Source organism: Patagioenas fasciata, chromosome W (assembly GCF_037038585.1).
Source record: "Patagioenas fasciata isolate bPatFas1 chromosome W, bPatFas1.hap1, whole genome shotgun sequence".
Lineage (NCBI taxonomy): Eukaryota > Metazoa > Chordata > Aves > Columbiformes > Columbidae > Patagioenas > Patagioenas fasciata.
The window spans coordinates 1,157,465-1,171,061 of record NC_092559.1 but is presented as its reverse complement, the minus strand read 5'-3'; the positions used below and the strand labels follow the sequence as shown (position 1 = coordinate 1,171,061).

Below are 13,597 nucleotides of genomic sequence, written 5' to 3'. Positions count from 1 at the left end.
ATGGATCTGGTTCTCCAGGAGAATGCAGCTCATATGAAGCTTGAGCTGACAGGCAAATTCACTACAAGAGAAACTTGGTTTTAACCAAACCAGGCCGTGGCTTTAATTTTCCTTCTCGCAGCCCGACCGCCCAGCACCCTCCTTTGCAGGATTATTTTCTCTAATCGCTCGCTCCCATCCTGTGCGTGCGCAGTTGTTTGTTCTTCCCAAGGACCTTCTTGACTTTTGGCTATTGAATTTCATCCTGTTATTTTCCTAACGGGAGGAGCGCGTGTTCTGCTTCCTCAAGCTTCCCCTGCCTAGTTACATACACTGGTTTCGCTCTTAGAGAGTGAGGGGCACCCTTTTTACCTTAAACCCTCCAAGTCATGTCCTCAGCTCAAGAAAGCGCTTTTTTCTTTGAAATCTGCATGGATTTGTGGCATAAAATATCAATATATTTCTTTTCTTTCACCCAACCCTTCTCTGCTTTGCTGTTGATTCAATCAGGCAGAATTTGAACTAATAGATTAGTCACTGGCCGTGCTTATGTTCTCACATATAAACTTCCTCGGGTCGATTACTAACACACTGATTCATAAGCGTGGATGCATCAGAGCCAGAATTAAAGTCCAGAATTAATGTTGGGTTTACTTCCTAAACTTAGTTCAGCAAAGCTGCGCTCTATATGATGTTAATAGAGCCGCGTTGTCTTTCCTCTCCCACCCTCAGGTTCCGAAGCCTCACCACCGCGTTCTTCAGAGACGCCATGGGCTTCTTACTCATGTTCGACCTCACCAGCCAGCAGAGCTTCTTAAATGTCAGGAACTGGATGAGTAAGTAGAACCTTAGCGCTGGGCTTGTGTATTTTGGGCTGCCAGGGTCCGTGTGGTTGTGAGCTGGAAAACGCTCAAAGAAAGCCGTTGTGTCTAATGTGTCTAATTTGGGGTGAAGGCTTCATCAAATTGGATGATACATGCTCCTATTTTATTTTGCACGATAGACTGTGTTGGGTGTATTCTTGATAATCCTAATAATCCGAGGATGTGGCTTGAAAGCCCCCAAAGAAATGCGTTTGGCGTGTGGTTAGTTGAGGTTATTTAGAGGTGGGGAGCAAGAATTGATTGAATCGATTAATTTGGAATTATTTTGTCAACAATCTTGGTCTCCAAGGCGCTTCCAACGTTCTCTTATCTCCTCCTTATCTTTGCTTCCAGGTCAGCTGCAAGCCAACGCATATTGTGAGAATCCAGATATCGTCTTAATTGGCAATAAAGCTGATTTATCAGACCAAAGGGAGGTAAACGAGAGGCAAGCGAAGGACCTGGCAGACAAATACGGGTGAGTAAATAGTGACAGAAGGTAAATTGAGTCTGTAACTAAGTGTAATTGGTGATACTTGGACAAAACACTCATAAATTCCAAGACTTGTAGGCACTGCGGTATCACGGTGATAGTGAAACCCAGCTTGTCACGTTTTCCCATCAACTTGCTTAAGCAGGAAACAGGTAGAACAAAACACCCTGTTCTAGTAGTTTGGCCCAAATCCATGGGAAATAAGGCTGAAATCAAACATTCTTATTAGAAAACTCCATTTTTGGCTTGTCCTGCGAGTTCAGGCCAAAATACCAAAGGCAGCTGCACACTCAGTGCCATGAACCAGATAACTAACAGTATTTATAGCTTGATTTCTAGTTAGTTTGGACACCTGTGGATTTTGGTCAGGTTCTAAGCAGCGCTGAGTTTATTTAGTTATAGATAATAAAGCTGTTAATGGCCTTTTTCTTATTCTAGTGAGGCTTCTATGTTTATTTGCACTAATAACCGCAAAAAATGGCTCTGTGATATAGTCAGTAAATCATTTTTTGGGCAAAAAGAGGGTGTATTTTTGTCCTTAGTTGCCCTTATTGGGCAGCGAGGGATGTTCAGAGAGAGTTGGGCCTGCGAAACTATGGGGAGAAATAAGCAAATCAGGCTTAAAAACACTAAAAGATTATTAAAGAGTTGTCTGCGGCCAAGCAAGGAGCAATTAGTTTGTGCCGAATTTCATTGCTGAAACTATTTGTAACCTTCTCTTTTGAAAAAGGTGACAATATTATGGATTTAAGGGCGTTTGTGGTGATGCGACCGTGATATCGAGCTCAGAATGCCAGGATAGGTTTGAGCTTGGGTTCTGCCAGATAGAGACCAAAACTCAGCCCCGTTCGCTCTATGGCCACCAAACCCACCGCACCGCGAGTAGAACAAAGACTCTTGGTTGGCCTAAAAGTCCCTCCGGTAAAGCTTTTCCTGTCTCCGTAGCATCCCGTACTTCGAGACGAGCGCCGCCACCGGGCAGCACGTGGAGAAGGCCGTGGCCACGCTGCTGGACTTGATCATGAAGCGCATGGAGCAGTGCGTGGACAAACCGCCCGGCGCCGACGCCGCCAACGGCGCCGGCTCCGCCAAGCTGGATCCGGCCAAAGCGGAGGAGAAGAGATGCGCCTGCTGAGTATCGCCTTGGAACTGCGAACGCTGCGTCCCGCGGCCGATCCACCACCGAATCCCGCGCGCGGAAGCCGAATTGCGTTGTTTTATTGGGATGGCGCGGTTTCCTCCCGAGAACCGAGGGAAATCGCGTCGCCGCCGGGCTCTTGCGCTCAATGATCCTTCCCGATCCGGTGCCATCGTGGCAAACCCTCCCACCTCCTCCTCCCCGCTCCTCTCATCTTTGGTTTTCAGGTGATCAGGATATTGAATAGAGGAAAGTAGCTTTATTTTTTTAAAAGAAGAGGGAATCTTGTCTGCATACGCAGGGTGTTGATATTAAAATAGAGGTGGGTTTTCTAGGCCTGTGCCATTTTTCCACAGAATCCTGTTTCTTTCTAATTCTTAAAGTGCATCAGGGAGTGTGTGTTTTCCAAGGCGATTTTCTGTGGCCTATTAGGATGTCAGAGTAAGCGATGCTGCGAATCCGGCCTGAATCGCTGTGAACGGTAGGCGTGCTTTGGCTTTTTGGGGTGAATTAGGGTGTTTCAATTTAAAAGAACTTATCAGGGAATTGTGCAGCATGGCTTGTGTTGCCAAAAATCCAAGCAGGGATTGGAACGTTACAGGGAAAAAGGACGGAGAGGGATTGTGGTGCTGCAGGGGCAGCTGATAAAGAAGAGACTATGAGAACAGAGAGAAACTGTATTTGATGAAACTGTTTTGTGCTGTTAGGTAAAACTGTTCCCCCCTCTTCAACATGAGGAAGTGATGCTTGGTTTTCTCTTTGCGTATCGCAGGTGGGATGTAGGGAAGAATTCGTGGCTCTTGGAGCTGCGGAAACTCCGCTGTGCCAAAGGGGCAATGGCAAAGATGTATACAGGAAAGAGATAAAAGAGATAAAAAATAGTATATTTATAAGTATAGATCGTTTTCTAAACCAAGTTACAGTATATTTATGAGTCTACCCTGTCCTTTTTTTTGTAGAATAACCGTTGTGGTTGTATACAGGTGGTAGTTAAAGGTCTAGTTGTGCTTATTGTGCTTTAAGCTGCTTTAAAATCACTCAGGGGGGAGCAGATCGCTTGACACATCGAGTTAAATTGGTTGGGTTGGCGAGACCGCAGACTTCGCTGTATTTCAGTGTTTTCAGCCTCCAACCTTTGGGAGCTCGTAAACGTCTCCATGCCTCCCACAAGTGGGCAGAAGGTGGAAGTAGAGCGGTAGGAAGTGAGTTGGTGTTTGGATACGTGCACTGGAACCCAGGTTGCGTTGCTTTGTAATATGTAGCGTAGAATGTAAAAAGTAAAGCAAGGAACTCCCTCTCTTGCTTTCAAAGACATCTTTCAATGTGTGGCATCGTTTTGCTGTCCGGTGACCAGGAAAGAGAGAAGCTCCGGTGCTTGTATTTCTCTCTCCATCTGCTGCAATTAGCGCTCTTAAATACTAATAACTTAAATATACAGCGGTGATAGCTGGCGCGGTCTGGTCTGGAGGAAGGTTCCTCCGCCTCGCCACTGAGTTTGCTTCAAGAACGACAGAAATGACTGTAGTAAGAAAATCTACTGCTTATTTTGTATTTATATACTTGCTAACGCAAGCAATGGATCCTTATTCTGTGCTTTTTAATAGAAAGAAATCTCTGAATGTATATGAATTATCCCAAAGGATTTTTGCACCAAAGCTTTGTTTGGAGGAAAGGAAGAGGAGTTTCGATGGATTTCTTTCCCTGGTAGGTGGCTTAGTTACTAAATGAAGAGGAACATGAGCAGTGATTCTCAGTGGCTGCTACCAGCTCTCTTGTTTATCAGGTCATCTCATTTTTCGCAAGGAGAGTTAATAATCTCTTACTAAAAATTGCTTCCCGTCCCACTAGAACTCAAATCCAGATTCTGCTGTTGCAAAACTGGATGCTACATCTTTGAACGTTTGCGTTTGAGGACAAAAGCGGCGCGTTTGCAGGCCCGCCGGGTATCCCGCATCACGGGGATGCTTTATCCAGGGTGATGCTAAAAATTCAATGTCAGTGCAGGTATTTTAACCCTGGGGGGGTTTGTCTTCAATTTCAGTCCAACCACTGGTTTCTCAAGGTCTCTTTGGAGGAGTCCCTTTGGTTTTCAGGATCGCTGCGGTAAATTGCGCGGTCATTTTGGAACCGAGCGGTGCTGTGCACAAAGGGGATGGTCCTACCCATCCTTCAGAGCGGGGTCTTTATGCTGAGAATAATTCCGGTTTCCTCTTTCTTTCCGCATAGTTGTGCCCTCCTTGTCTCGTATTTAACAGGACGGTTCGAGTTACCCGACTTGTTGAATCCGGTCCCTTAATCTCGGCGTGAAGCCGTGTACCGACGTCCCACCTCTCATCCTTAGCGCTCGTCCCTTCTTCCCGCTCTCCAGGTATTTTTGGCCTCCCGCTTTTAAGCGCGAACGTAAGAACGCGGCCTCAAAACCTCGGTGGCACCGCGGTGATCCCGGTGCCTCCTGTTCTCCACGTCTTGCTAAGTATCTGCTTTGCCAAAGCCTGGTGGTGCTGCTCCTTTTGTATTGAGTTCAGCCCTGGGTTCATACTCGGAGGAGCGAGGACGCTTTGAGCTGCCATTGCGTGTGAACTGAGGAGCTGTTGTCAGGGCCAAACAAGAGCTAAAATGGTGTAAAAAGACTCCACAAAGTACCTACTCCGTCAACACAGAGATGTGAATGAGCTTTTTGGTGTTTTATCAGCTGCACATGGCCAGGAGAGTATTAATGACCGTTCTTCAATGCTTTTAGAGGCGTAAGCAGATGCTCTCTAGGAGTTAACGTGTAGCAATGTGTGTTAGAAAGGTCTGAGACACAGTGTGGCACATGGTGGATTTTATGCCTGACAATCATTTAAGCTTTAATTTTATGAACTGTTTTTATCTGTGATCAGTTTGCTGTGCCCGGGCAACCACGGCCGCAGCAAATCCTCCTTTCTCAGCCTAAATATGTGAAGCGTTGTCATACACATATTTACGTGTTAAAGGATCGGATCATATAAGAGACGTCATTAAAAGTCGCCTAAGAGTTTCAGACCATGCTCTGATCTCACAAAGAGAAGGAGAAAAAGCTGTAAAAAAGGAATAGTTTTCTACCTGAGTGCTGGGAGACACCTTTTGAGGCACCTTTAGATTATCCCTCCCCAAAAAATCCCCCGGCACCCATATAGGATAAGTTTGGGGTTGTTTTTTCCAGAGGATGCTGTTGACTCTTTGATGCTGGGCAGATCTGTTTCTAATTTATTCTTAATTATTATTTCTAGCTGAAGGCGCCAGAGGCAATGATTCTTTGCTATGTGCTTTTGGTCCGTACGGTTAAAACATAACGTTAGCAAATAGACCCTAAAATTGTCCATCCGCATTGTGCAATAGGGCTTGGTGGACAAACTGTAGAGTAGAAGCCGCCTGTTGTATTTTACTCAACTTACTTCTGGGGTTTTTTGGTTTTCCTAAGGTCTCTTTCGCACTAAGATCCTGTAGCAATCACCATATCGGTGTTTCCTTCTGTTACGCCGCCCGTGAGCTTGTTTTATGTTCGTCTTAACGGATCTGTGCTCTGAGCGTGATTGAAGCTGTATCTTCAACACAAATAGGCTCTTATTTTAAATTAGAGCTGCCCCTTGATGCTTGTTCCTGTCCCTCTGTTGTACCCAAGTACCTGTGGCTTCTAAACCTCCTGTCACCAGCTCCACCGGTGGCTGGGGTCGCGTCATCCAGCTGAGGAATGTAACCTGTGCCTCCGTTTCTGCACTGGTATTTTCACAATAAAAGGATATTTTTCAGTGCGGTCTCTGGGCTGCTTTGGGGAGGAAACAGAGGCTTTGCCATGAGTTTTCAGCACTGGAAATGATAGGAAAACATGCCTGGCACCCCGACTTCACCCGGCGGGGAAGTGGTTCCATTGACGGAGCTCACCCTCCGGAACGGGGCCCAGGTGAGTGTGACCGCACAACCGCCTCACCCCGGCCAAGGGTCTGTTTGCACCCTCGCCAGGTTAATCCCGTGTGTGAGTAATATAGCTAAAGTCAGAGAAGAAAAGGAACAGACTGACACTTAGCGCCTTTACGCCTTATTTTAGTAGCGCTGCTTTGTTTGGTTCCCAAGATGTGCCACAACACCCAAAAGGACAGAACCTCCGCCTCAGTGCCTCCATCATCCTACAACCGCGGGTGGCGAAGTGCGACTGTAACAACGTGCCAGGCAGCCAAGGTTTATTTTCTAGTCTTACCTAAAGGTGAGTGGGGTTAAACCGAGTCTCTGTTTGTCTGTGCAGGGGGAGCCGCGTTGTGCTGCACCAGGGATGCGACACCCCCAGGTGTGGCCATCTCAGCATCTCTTGCCTTATTTCCAGGTTTATTCTTGCAAGCAAGAGGTTGTAACACGCAGGAAAAGTCCTTGCAAAGGTCGGGTTCGAAGATCCAGGCGTTCCCTTCAGCTCTCCTGCTGCCGGAGCCGGGCGAGCATCCCATAAGGGGACGCTCCGAACGCTCCCGAATGGCGCGGGGCACTGCAAAGCACAGAAGGTGGAGATCACTTAAACACACTAAGCCAAGCTTAACCCCCACGAGGTTTGTAACTTTGGCCCTGGTTTGCAGCAGAGCTTGTGGTTTTCCTCTCCTTTATCAACATAATCTGTGTGGGATGAACTGAGGCCTCAGAGCCCCGTGGGGACAGCGGTGGTTGCTCATGTGTCCCCAGGTACTCACTCTGTCCAGACGCCTTTGGAAACCATAGTCTTGGACTTTCCAGACCAGAACTCCACTCTGTCTTTCAGTTCTTTATTCTGCAAGGAAAAAGAAGTTAGAAAATCAACCAAACCCCTCTCAGCAACTGCTCCTCCACAAAGGGTTTTGGGGGGTTTGGGTGGATATTTTTGTGCTTCACCTGTGCTTCCAGTGCAGTCAGCTTCTCGGTCAGGTCCTCTATCCTTTTATCTTGGCTTTTGAGTTCCTTGTTCAGTTCTTCTGCCTGAGGGGTAGGAAATCAAACCTTGTGAGAGATTTGAAACCTTAAAAACATCAAAAATATCTCCATGTTGAGAAAAAACACAGAGCTGAGGGTATCGTGACAACAGACCATCCAACTCCCTGGTCTTTGACCATGTTGATGAATGGATTTGCCGTAATTGATTGAGCTGCCCTCCTGGATGATCATATTGATTAATTGATGTACCATAACTGATTGAGCTGACCTCCTGGATGACCATATTGATCAACCAATTGGCCATAACTGATCAAGCTGACCTCCTGGATGACCATATTGATTAATTGATTGGCCATAACCCATGGAGCTGGCCTCCTGGATGACCATATTGATCAACCAATTGGCCATAACCGATTGTGCTGATCTCCTGGATGACCATACTGATGAACCGATTGGCCATAATGGATGGAGCTGACCTCCTGGATGACGGCGCGCAGGCCGTGCTGCTGGGCCTGGATGAGGCGCTGCAGGTGACAGATCTGCTCCCGCAGGGTGACAATCTGCTGCTCCACGTCCCAGCACCTGCGGGCAGAGCGGCGTCAGTCTGGATCCTTCACCCACCCGCATTGCTGGTGAGGATAAATAACTCTTAATTCATACACGTATAAAGCACAACAAATAAAACCGTAGTCTGAGATGCGTTTTCCCTGGTAGGACCTCCCTTATTAGTTGTCAATGAATAAATCCATAATAATGGCTGTTGCCTTTTCTACCTCACATAAAACATCACCGAAACAGTGTCGAATTCAAGCAAGAATAGTGCAATTAGTGCAGGCAAGGTGGAATAGATTTTGATTGGAAAAGTCCTTTAAGATCGAGTCCAACCATTAACCCACCCCTGGCACTGCCCCATGTCCTGAGAACCTCATCTCTGTGTATTTCCAACCCCTCCAGGGACAGTGACTCCAGCACTGCCCTGGGCAGCCTGTTCCAATGCCCAACAACCATTCCCATGAAGAAATGTTTCCTAATATCCAATTTAAACCTAGCAGTTCAAATAGAATCAACATCTAAGTGCTGCAGGACATGAACATCAAGAAATCACAGTAAATCACTCTTTGACCCACTTGCTGTCATCAAGAGTAATCTCACTACCAGAAGGAAATGATTCTCTGGTAGTCTATGTGGAATAATCCCCCTAGAAAGAAAGAAAAGCGCTTTCTATCACATGCATTGAGTCACCGTTTGCTGTCTTCATTCCTGGCCATCATCTGGTGAAGCGTCTTTTCAAATGACGTCTTCTTCTCTATCAGCGTTTGCTTTTCCTAAAGAAACCGAATGGAAAAGTTATAACACGCTTCCTACCATTGGGTGAGAAGTTTGGCCGTAGGTTCTGCAAACAGAATTCCCCAATAAGCACCTCCATCAACATCAGTTCTGGGTACAAACCAGTCTGACCTCTGCAATTGAATCCAAAAGGGGTGACTGTATGGCCAAAGTCCATATTGTGTTAAAATCGCACTTCTCGCTTTTACTTAATGACCAAAATTATGAGCATCCGGGCAGGGAACACCGTGTTACTGCTACATTGGCCATAATTGATGGAGCTGACTTCCTGCATGACCAAACAACATCCACACCCATCACTTCCACCACATTTTCCAATATCTGAGGGTAAAAGGAGCGGTTTTTACTATTGGGATGGCGAGGTTTTCATTTCAAGGTGAAATAGCAACTGAACACAATGAATTCCTCGCCCGCTCCCGGGATGGACGGACACGCAGACAGATGGACAGACGGACCTCCTGCATCCTCCGCACGCGCGTCTCCATCTCCGCGATGCGGCTGCATCGGTCCCTGACGCTTTCGGCGAGGCGGGCGCTGTTTTGGGAGCTTTGCCGGAGCTTCGCTTCGTGCTGGAGATTGTGGGTCTGCAACAAGAAGGGAATTAACTGGGCTTTGCTGGGATGGGGCTCAAGGGATTTCAAACCAATTCTACTTCTCCTAAATCGAAGTTTGCAGCGCAAAGAGCCGGACCCAGGGGAAATATTATGATCCTGAACATGGTCACGGCCACACGGAGGGAGATTTGTACCTGGATTTGCTGCTTCTCATCCTCGTGGCTTTTTCTCTGCTGTTCCGAGCGCGCCTGGTAATTCTCGTACAGCTTTTGGGAGGCGGATCTGAGGGCTTGTACACCCGCTTCTCTCGTGGCTTCCAGCTGCAAAGAGCAATTGTACCATATATATATATATATATGTATATATAGCTTTACAAAATGAGGTTGTAACCACATGCTGAATAAGCCCTCTATACAAAATAAATATCAGTATTTACCCTTGTCAAAACCAAATGGATTGAGCAAGCACCAGGTTGCAGCAGCCAGGACACAACGCTAAAGAACTGTGCTGCAAGGCACAGGTATTTGTCCAAAACCCTCCAAACCCAACCCAAAACGCACCTTGATCTTCAGCACTTGGTTCTCCCTGCTCACCAGCAGCAGCTGCTCCTCGGTTTCCTTCAGCGTCGTGGCCACGGGGCTGCGGTTCCAGCGGCTGCACCGCGGCTCCGGCGCCTCCCCTGGCACCTGCTCCAGGAAATATTGAGATATATTTAGAAATAATATGAGAAACAGCTCAGGCGATGGAGCTGGCTCGACAAGACTCTGCTGCTTTGTAAAAAAGAACTTTGCGCGATTGATTATTTGTTAATTATCCCCATCGCATCCTCCTGTCTCCCACCCCACAGCGCTCTTTTGGGATGGGGAGAAACGGCTTTTGCGCATTGCTGAGAGCGAAGAAATGAGCCATCAGATGGACTGGGCCGTCTCAGTGCTCACAACACCTCTCACGGGAGAAAAATATAAGGAAATGGTATATCCAACCTATTTGGGGTGGTGTCGGCGTCAAGCAGGACACGGCGTCTCCAGGGTCACCACCACCACCATACTTTAATTGTTTCTTGGGAATGATTTGGGTTATGAGGCGCTTAAGAATTCGTTGTAAAGTTATGGTAGCTTCGTAAATTTAATTGTAAAGGGAATGAAGAGATCTTATAGAAAGCAAACGTTGGAGGGGTTCTCTTTGCCATGGCGGACATTAAAATCATTAACTAAGCTCCGTTCTTCCTGCTTTTCCTCCGGTGTTCAGGGAAGCAACAACCCCAGAGTATTTCAGGTATTGGAAAGAGCACGGAGATACCTTCTTGACGTATTCGGCCTCCTGGGTGAGCTGGGAGCAGGAGGAGCCGTAGAGGACGAGCTCCCCCTGGGCGCCGCGGTCCTGCCGGCTGAGGTGCTGCGTCAGCAGCAGCGTGGTCATCACGATCCGCGCGGGTCTTGGCTCTGCAGGGAAAAGGGGCTTTTTAGTACCCTTCTCTTGAGCCCGTTTCCTTCCCTTCCAAACCTGGGACAAGCAGGAAGCACCAGCTTGAAGCACCAAACGTTGGGGACCACTTGAAAAAGAACGCAGGCACCTGGTTGCTATTTTTTCGATGAGATATATTCATTATATATTATATATATAAATATATCAATATAAAATGTATATAAATATATAGTATTATATATAAAATTGTATTATTATATTATATATAATATTAATATATAATTAATATAAAAACATATATATTCTATATACTATATAGAATATATTGTATATAATAGTGACAGCAATAATTAATATAGAAGATGTATATTATATGATATATATAGACTATATATATTATATAGATTTATATTATATATAATATTATCTATAATATATATATTTTTAATATATATATGCACACATAGTGCTTTAAAATATGAGGTTGTAACCACATGCTGATTAAGCCCTCTATACAAAATATATATATTATAAATAATAGATATTATATATTATATAATAATATAATATATTATAGTAATATAATATGTAATATATTATATTACTATAATATGTATTTTATATATTATTATATTATATACTATGTATTATATATTATACATATTAACATAATATATTATAGATAATATTATATAATATATATCTTATATATTAATTAATTATATATAATTACTTTATATATTCATGATATATTATAGATGATATTATATATTATAATATATAATTATATAAAAATATAATGTACAATATATAATATGTAAAATAGATAATATATAATATGCAATATATAATAACAACATATTATATAATATATAATACCTAATTATATGTATATGATATATCACGTATCATATATCACGTATCATGTATCAATCACGTATCATGTATCAATCACGTATCATGTATCAATCACGTATCAATCATATATACTTACATTCATTTCTTTTCCCTAACTATTTCACCAACTTTCTACCAGCAACCTGCACCCCAACGCTCTATTATTCCAGACAACTCGCAGCCAGAGATCCCATGCAGAAAATAAGGGAATAACTCACACATTTATGCAGTTTAAGTAAAAACCCGAAGCTTTTGCCACCCGTCTGCAAAGTTCCTAAAGCAAACCCGACTATCCCGCGCACAGAACTGGGTTTAAGTGGCTTCGGGAGCTTTATCCCTGTCCTGCTTAGACATGAGCAGCAGCGCAAAGCTCCGTAACTCTCAGGAATAATAACAATAATGATTTTTCAAAGCTATATAGGGGGTCAGATGAGAGCCAAGCCGTGATTTCTTTTTCTCATAGAGAGAACCAAGCCCCGAGCCCCATTGCCGGGTTTGCGCTGTGCAAGGGTGACATCCAGTGTCAGCCGGATTGCAAAACTCCCGGGCTGCAAACGCACGGCAGACAAGCTCATTATTAATGCCTGCAACCAATTCAGCTTTACACAGAGGGATAATGAAGCCACTTAAGGGGCGGGGAGGGTGTGGATGGGCAAAAAAGTCCCCGCCAAAAGCGGTTGCGCTTTGCAAAGCTTCCACATCACTTAGGACAATATCCCGGTTTTAAAGGCGTTAATTTGACAATACCAAATTCAAGGGGTTTGGGCTGCTTGCCCGCAGTGCCAGGAAGGTCACTTGGGCTGGCACCTTTCTTAATTAGCTCATTTTCTAATAAAATCATAATGAGGCGCATTCTGGAAACGGGAGCATCAGCAGATGCCACATCCCTGCCCAACCGAGCTGGGCTGTTCTGGACATGGATGAAAATCAGGTTGCTTAAGAGTGAGCGACCTTTTCTAGGTATTCTACATTTTTAGGACCGTAAAAGCACATCTCTGTTTCTACTGATGATGGTCGCTGGCCCTAAAGCTCACACCAGAATCCAGGACACACCAAGCAGGAAAGCACCACCCTCGCTTATATAAGGAACAGCCCAAATGATCCAGAATAACGTTATTTGGAGGAACAACATGAAACAATCCTTATGTTATTACAGGTTTGGCCATAAAGAGGTAAATAAACACCGCGCTCTTCCTACAGTTTATATAATATCCATCCACTTTCTAGTGCACATGCACAGAAAAGCGGTTTATTTGTTACCGTTGTTCTCACAAATATTTAGAAGAAAAGGTTTTACGAATACACCAAGCACATATCAACACCACCGCCTCTCTCCAGGCAAAACCGCACCTATTTGATGTTGTTTTCCGCACGGAAGCCGAGGGAGAACATCAGATAAGCGGTGACTAACAGCACCGCAACAGCTCAGAGCCAGAAATCACTTTGCAAACAACCCCCAGACCCGCGGCTACGAGACGTTCGCTCATCCGGGCGGCATCGGCACAAACCGCGAAGAATAACTCACTTCTGGCTTTACACGGGCTCGTTAATTAGGGCAGGGATACGGGACAGGGAAGAAGTGGGTGATGGTTTATTAAAAACATGTGGCGGTTGGTGCCAAAGGTCGCTCAAGGGACGGGATTTGTCAGGTTTTGGAGGGGCTAATATGGGGGAAATGCTGAACGAGCACTTGGGGTCACAGAAGAGCTGAGACCCAGCAGCTCAGTCCCAAAGTCGGGGGGTCGCGGCAGCCACGGGGATGGTGTTTTAGGGGCCACCGGGGTGAGGGAGGAGATGTCACCGCCCCCCAGGGAACAACGCGCCGTCCCCAGAGCCCCCGAGCCCGGACTCACCTGGGGAGGGAGCGGACATGGGACCGGCGGCCTCGCTCCGGACACCGCTCCGGGGACCCCGGCACAGGGGAACCGACCCGAGCCGGACCGACCCGGCCCGGGGTCACACCCCCCCTGGACACGCCCCCACCTGTGGC

The 13,597-nt window shown here is 45.7% G+C and overlaps 2 protein-coding genes across 4 annotated transcripts in view; one reads left to right on the top strand and one right to left on the bottom strand.

Annotated features, from left to right (window-relative positions):
• LOC136114656 (ras-related protein Rab-27B) overlaps window positions 1-6,243 on the top strand; it is a 23,540-nt gene extending 17,297 nt beyond the window's left edge. For both annotated transcript variants that reach the window (XM_071801612.1, XM_065860091.2), the window contains exons 4-6: window positions 712-815; window positions 1,197-1,320; window positions 2,281-6,243. In XM_071801612.1, coding sequence (XP_071657713.1) covers window positions 712-815; window positions 1,197-1,320; window positions 2,281-2,470 — 418 coding nt within the window. In that variant the 3' untranslated portion in view covers window positions 2,471-6,243. The remainder of the gene's footprint in view (window positions 1-711; window positions 816-1,196; window positions 1,321-2,280) is intronic.
• Window positions 907-13,597, bottom strand: LOC136114646 (coiled-coil domain-containing protein 68-like). Of its 2 annotated transcripts, XR_011736261.1 has the most exons (11): window positions 13,461-13,597; window positions 10,585-10,727; window positions 9,846-9,971; window positions 9,480-9,605; window positions 9,187-9,315; window positions 8,627-8,709; window positions 7,861-7,966; window positions 7,346-7,429; window positions 7,168-7,244; window positions 6,690-6,968; window positions 907-1,201 (listed from the first exon to the last, which is right to left on the bottom strand). XR_011736261.1 is itself a non-coding variant. In XM_065860072.2 (10 exons), the coding sequence occupies exons 1-10, from the start codon at window positions 13,477-13,479 to the stop codon at window positions 6,893-6,895; spliced, it is 969 nt and encodes a 322-aa protein (XP_065716144.1). In that variant the 5' UTR covers window positions 13,480-13,597; the 3' UTR covers window positions 6,515-6,892. The 2 variants fall into 2 exon arrangements, 1 of the variants encoding a protein (XP_065716144.1); XM_065860072.2 differs by lacking the exon at window positions 907-1,201 and having other exon boundaries at window positions 6,515-6,968.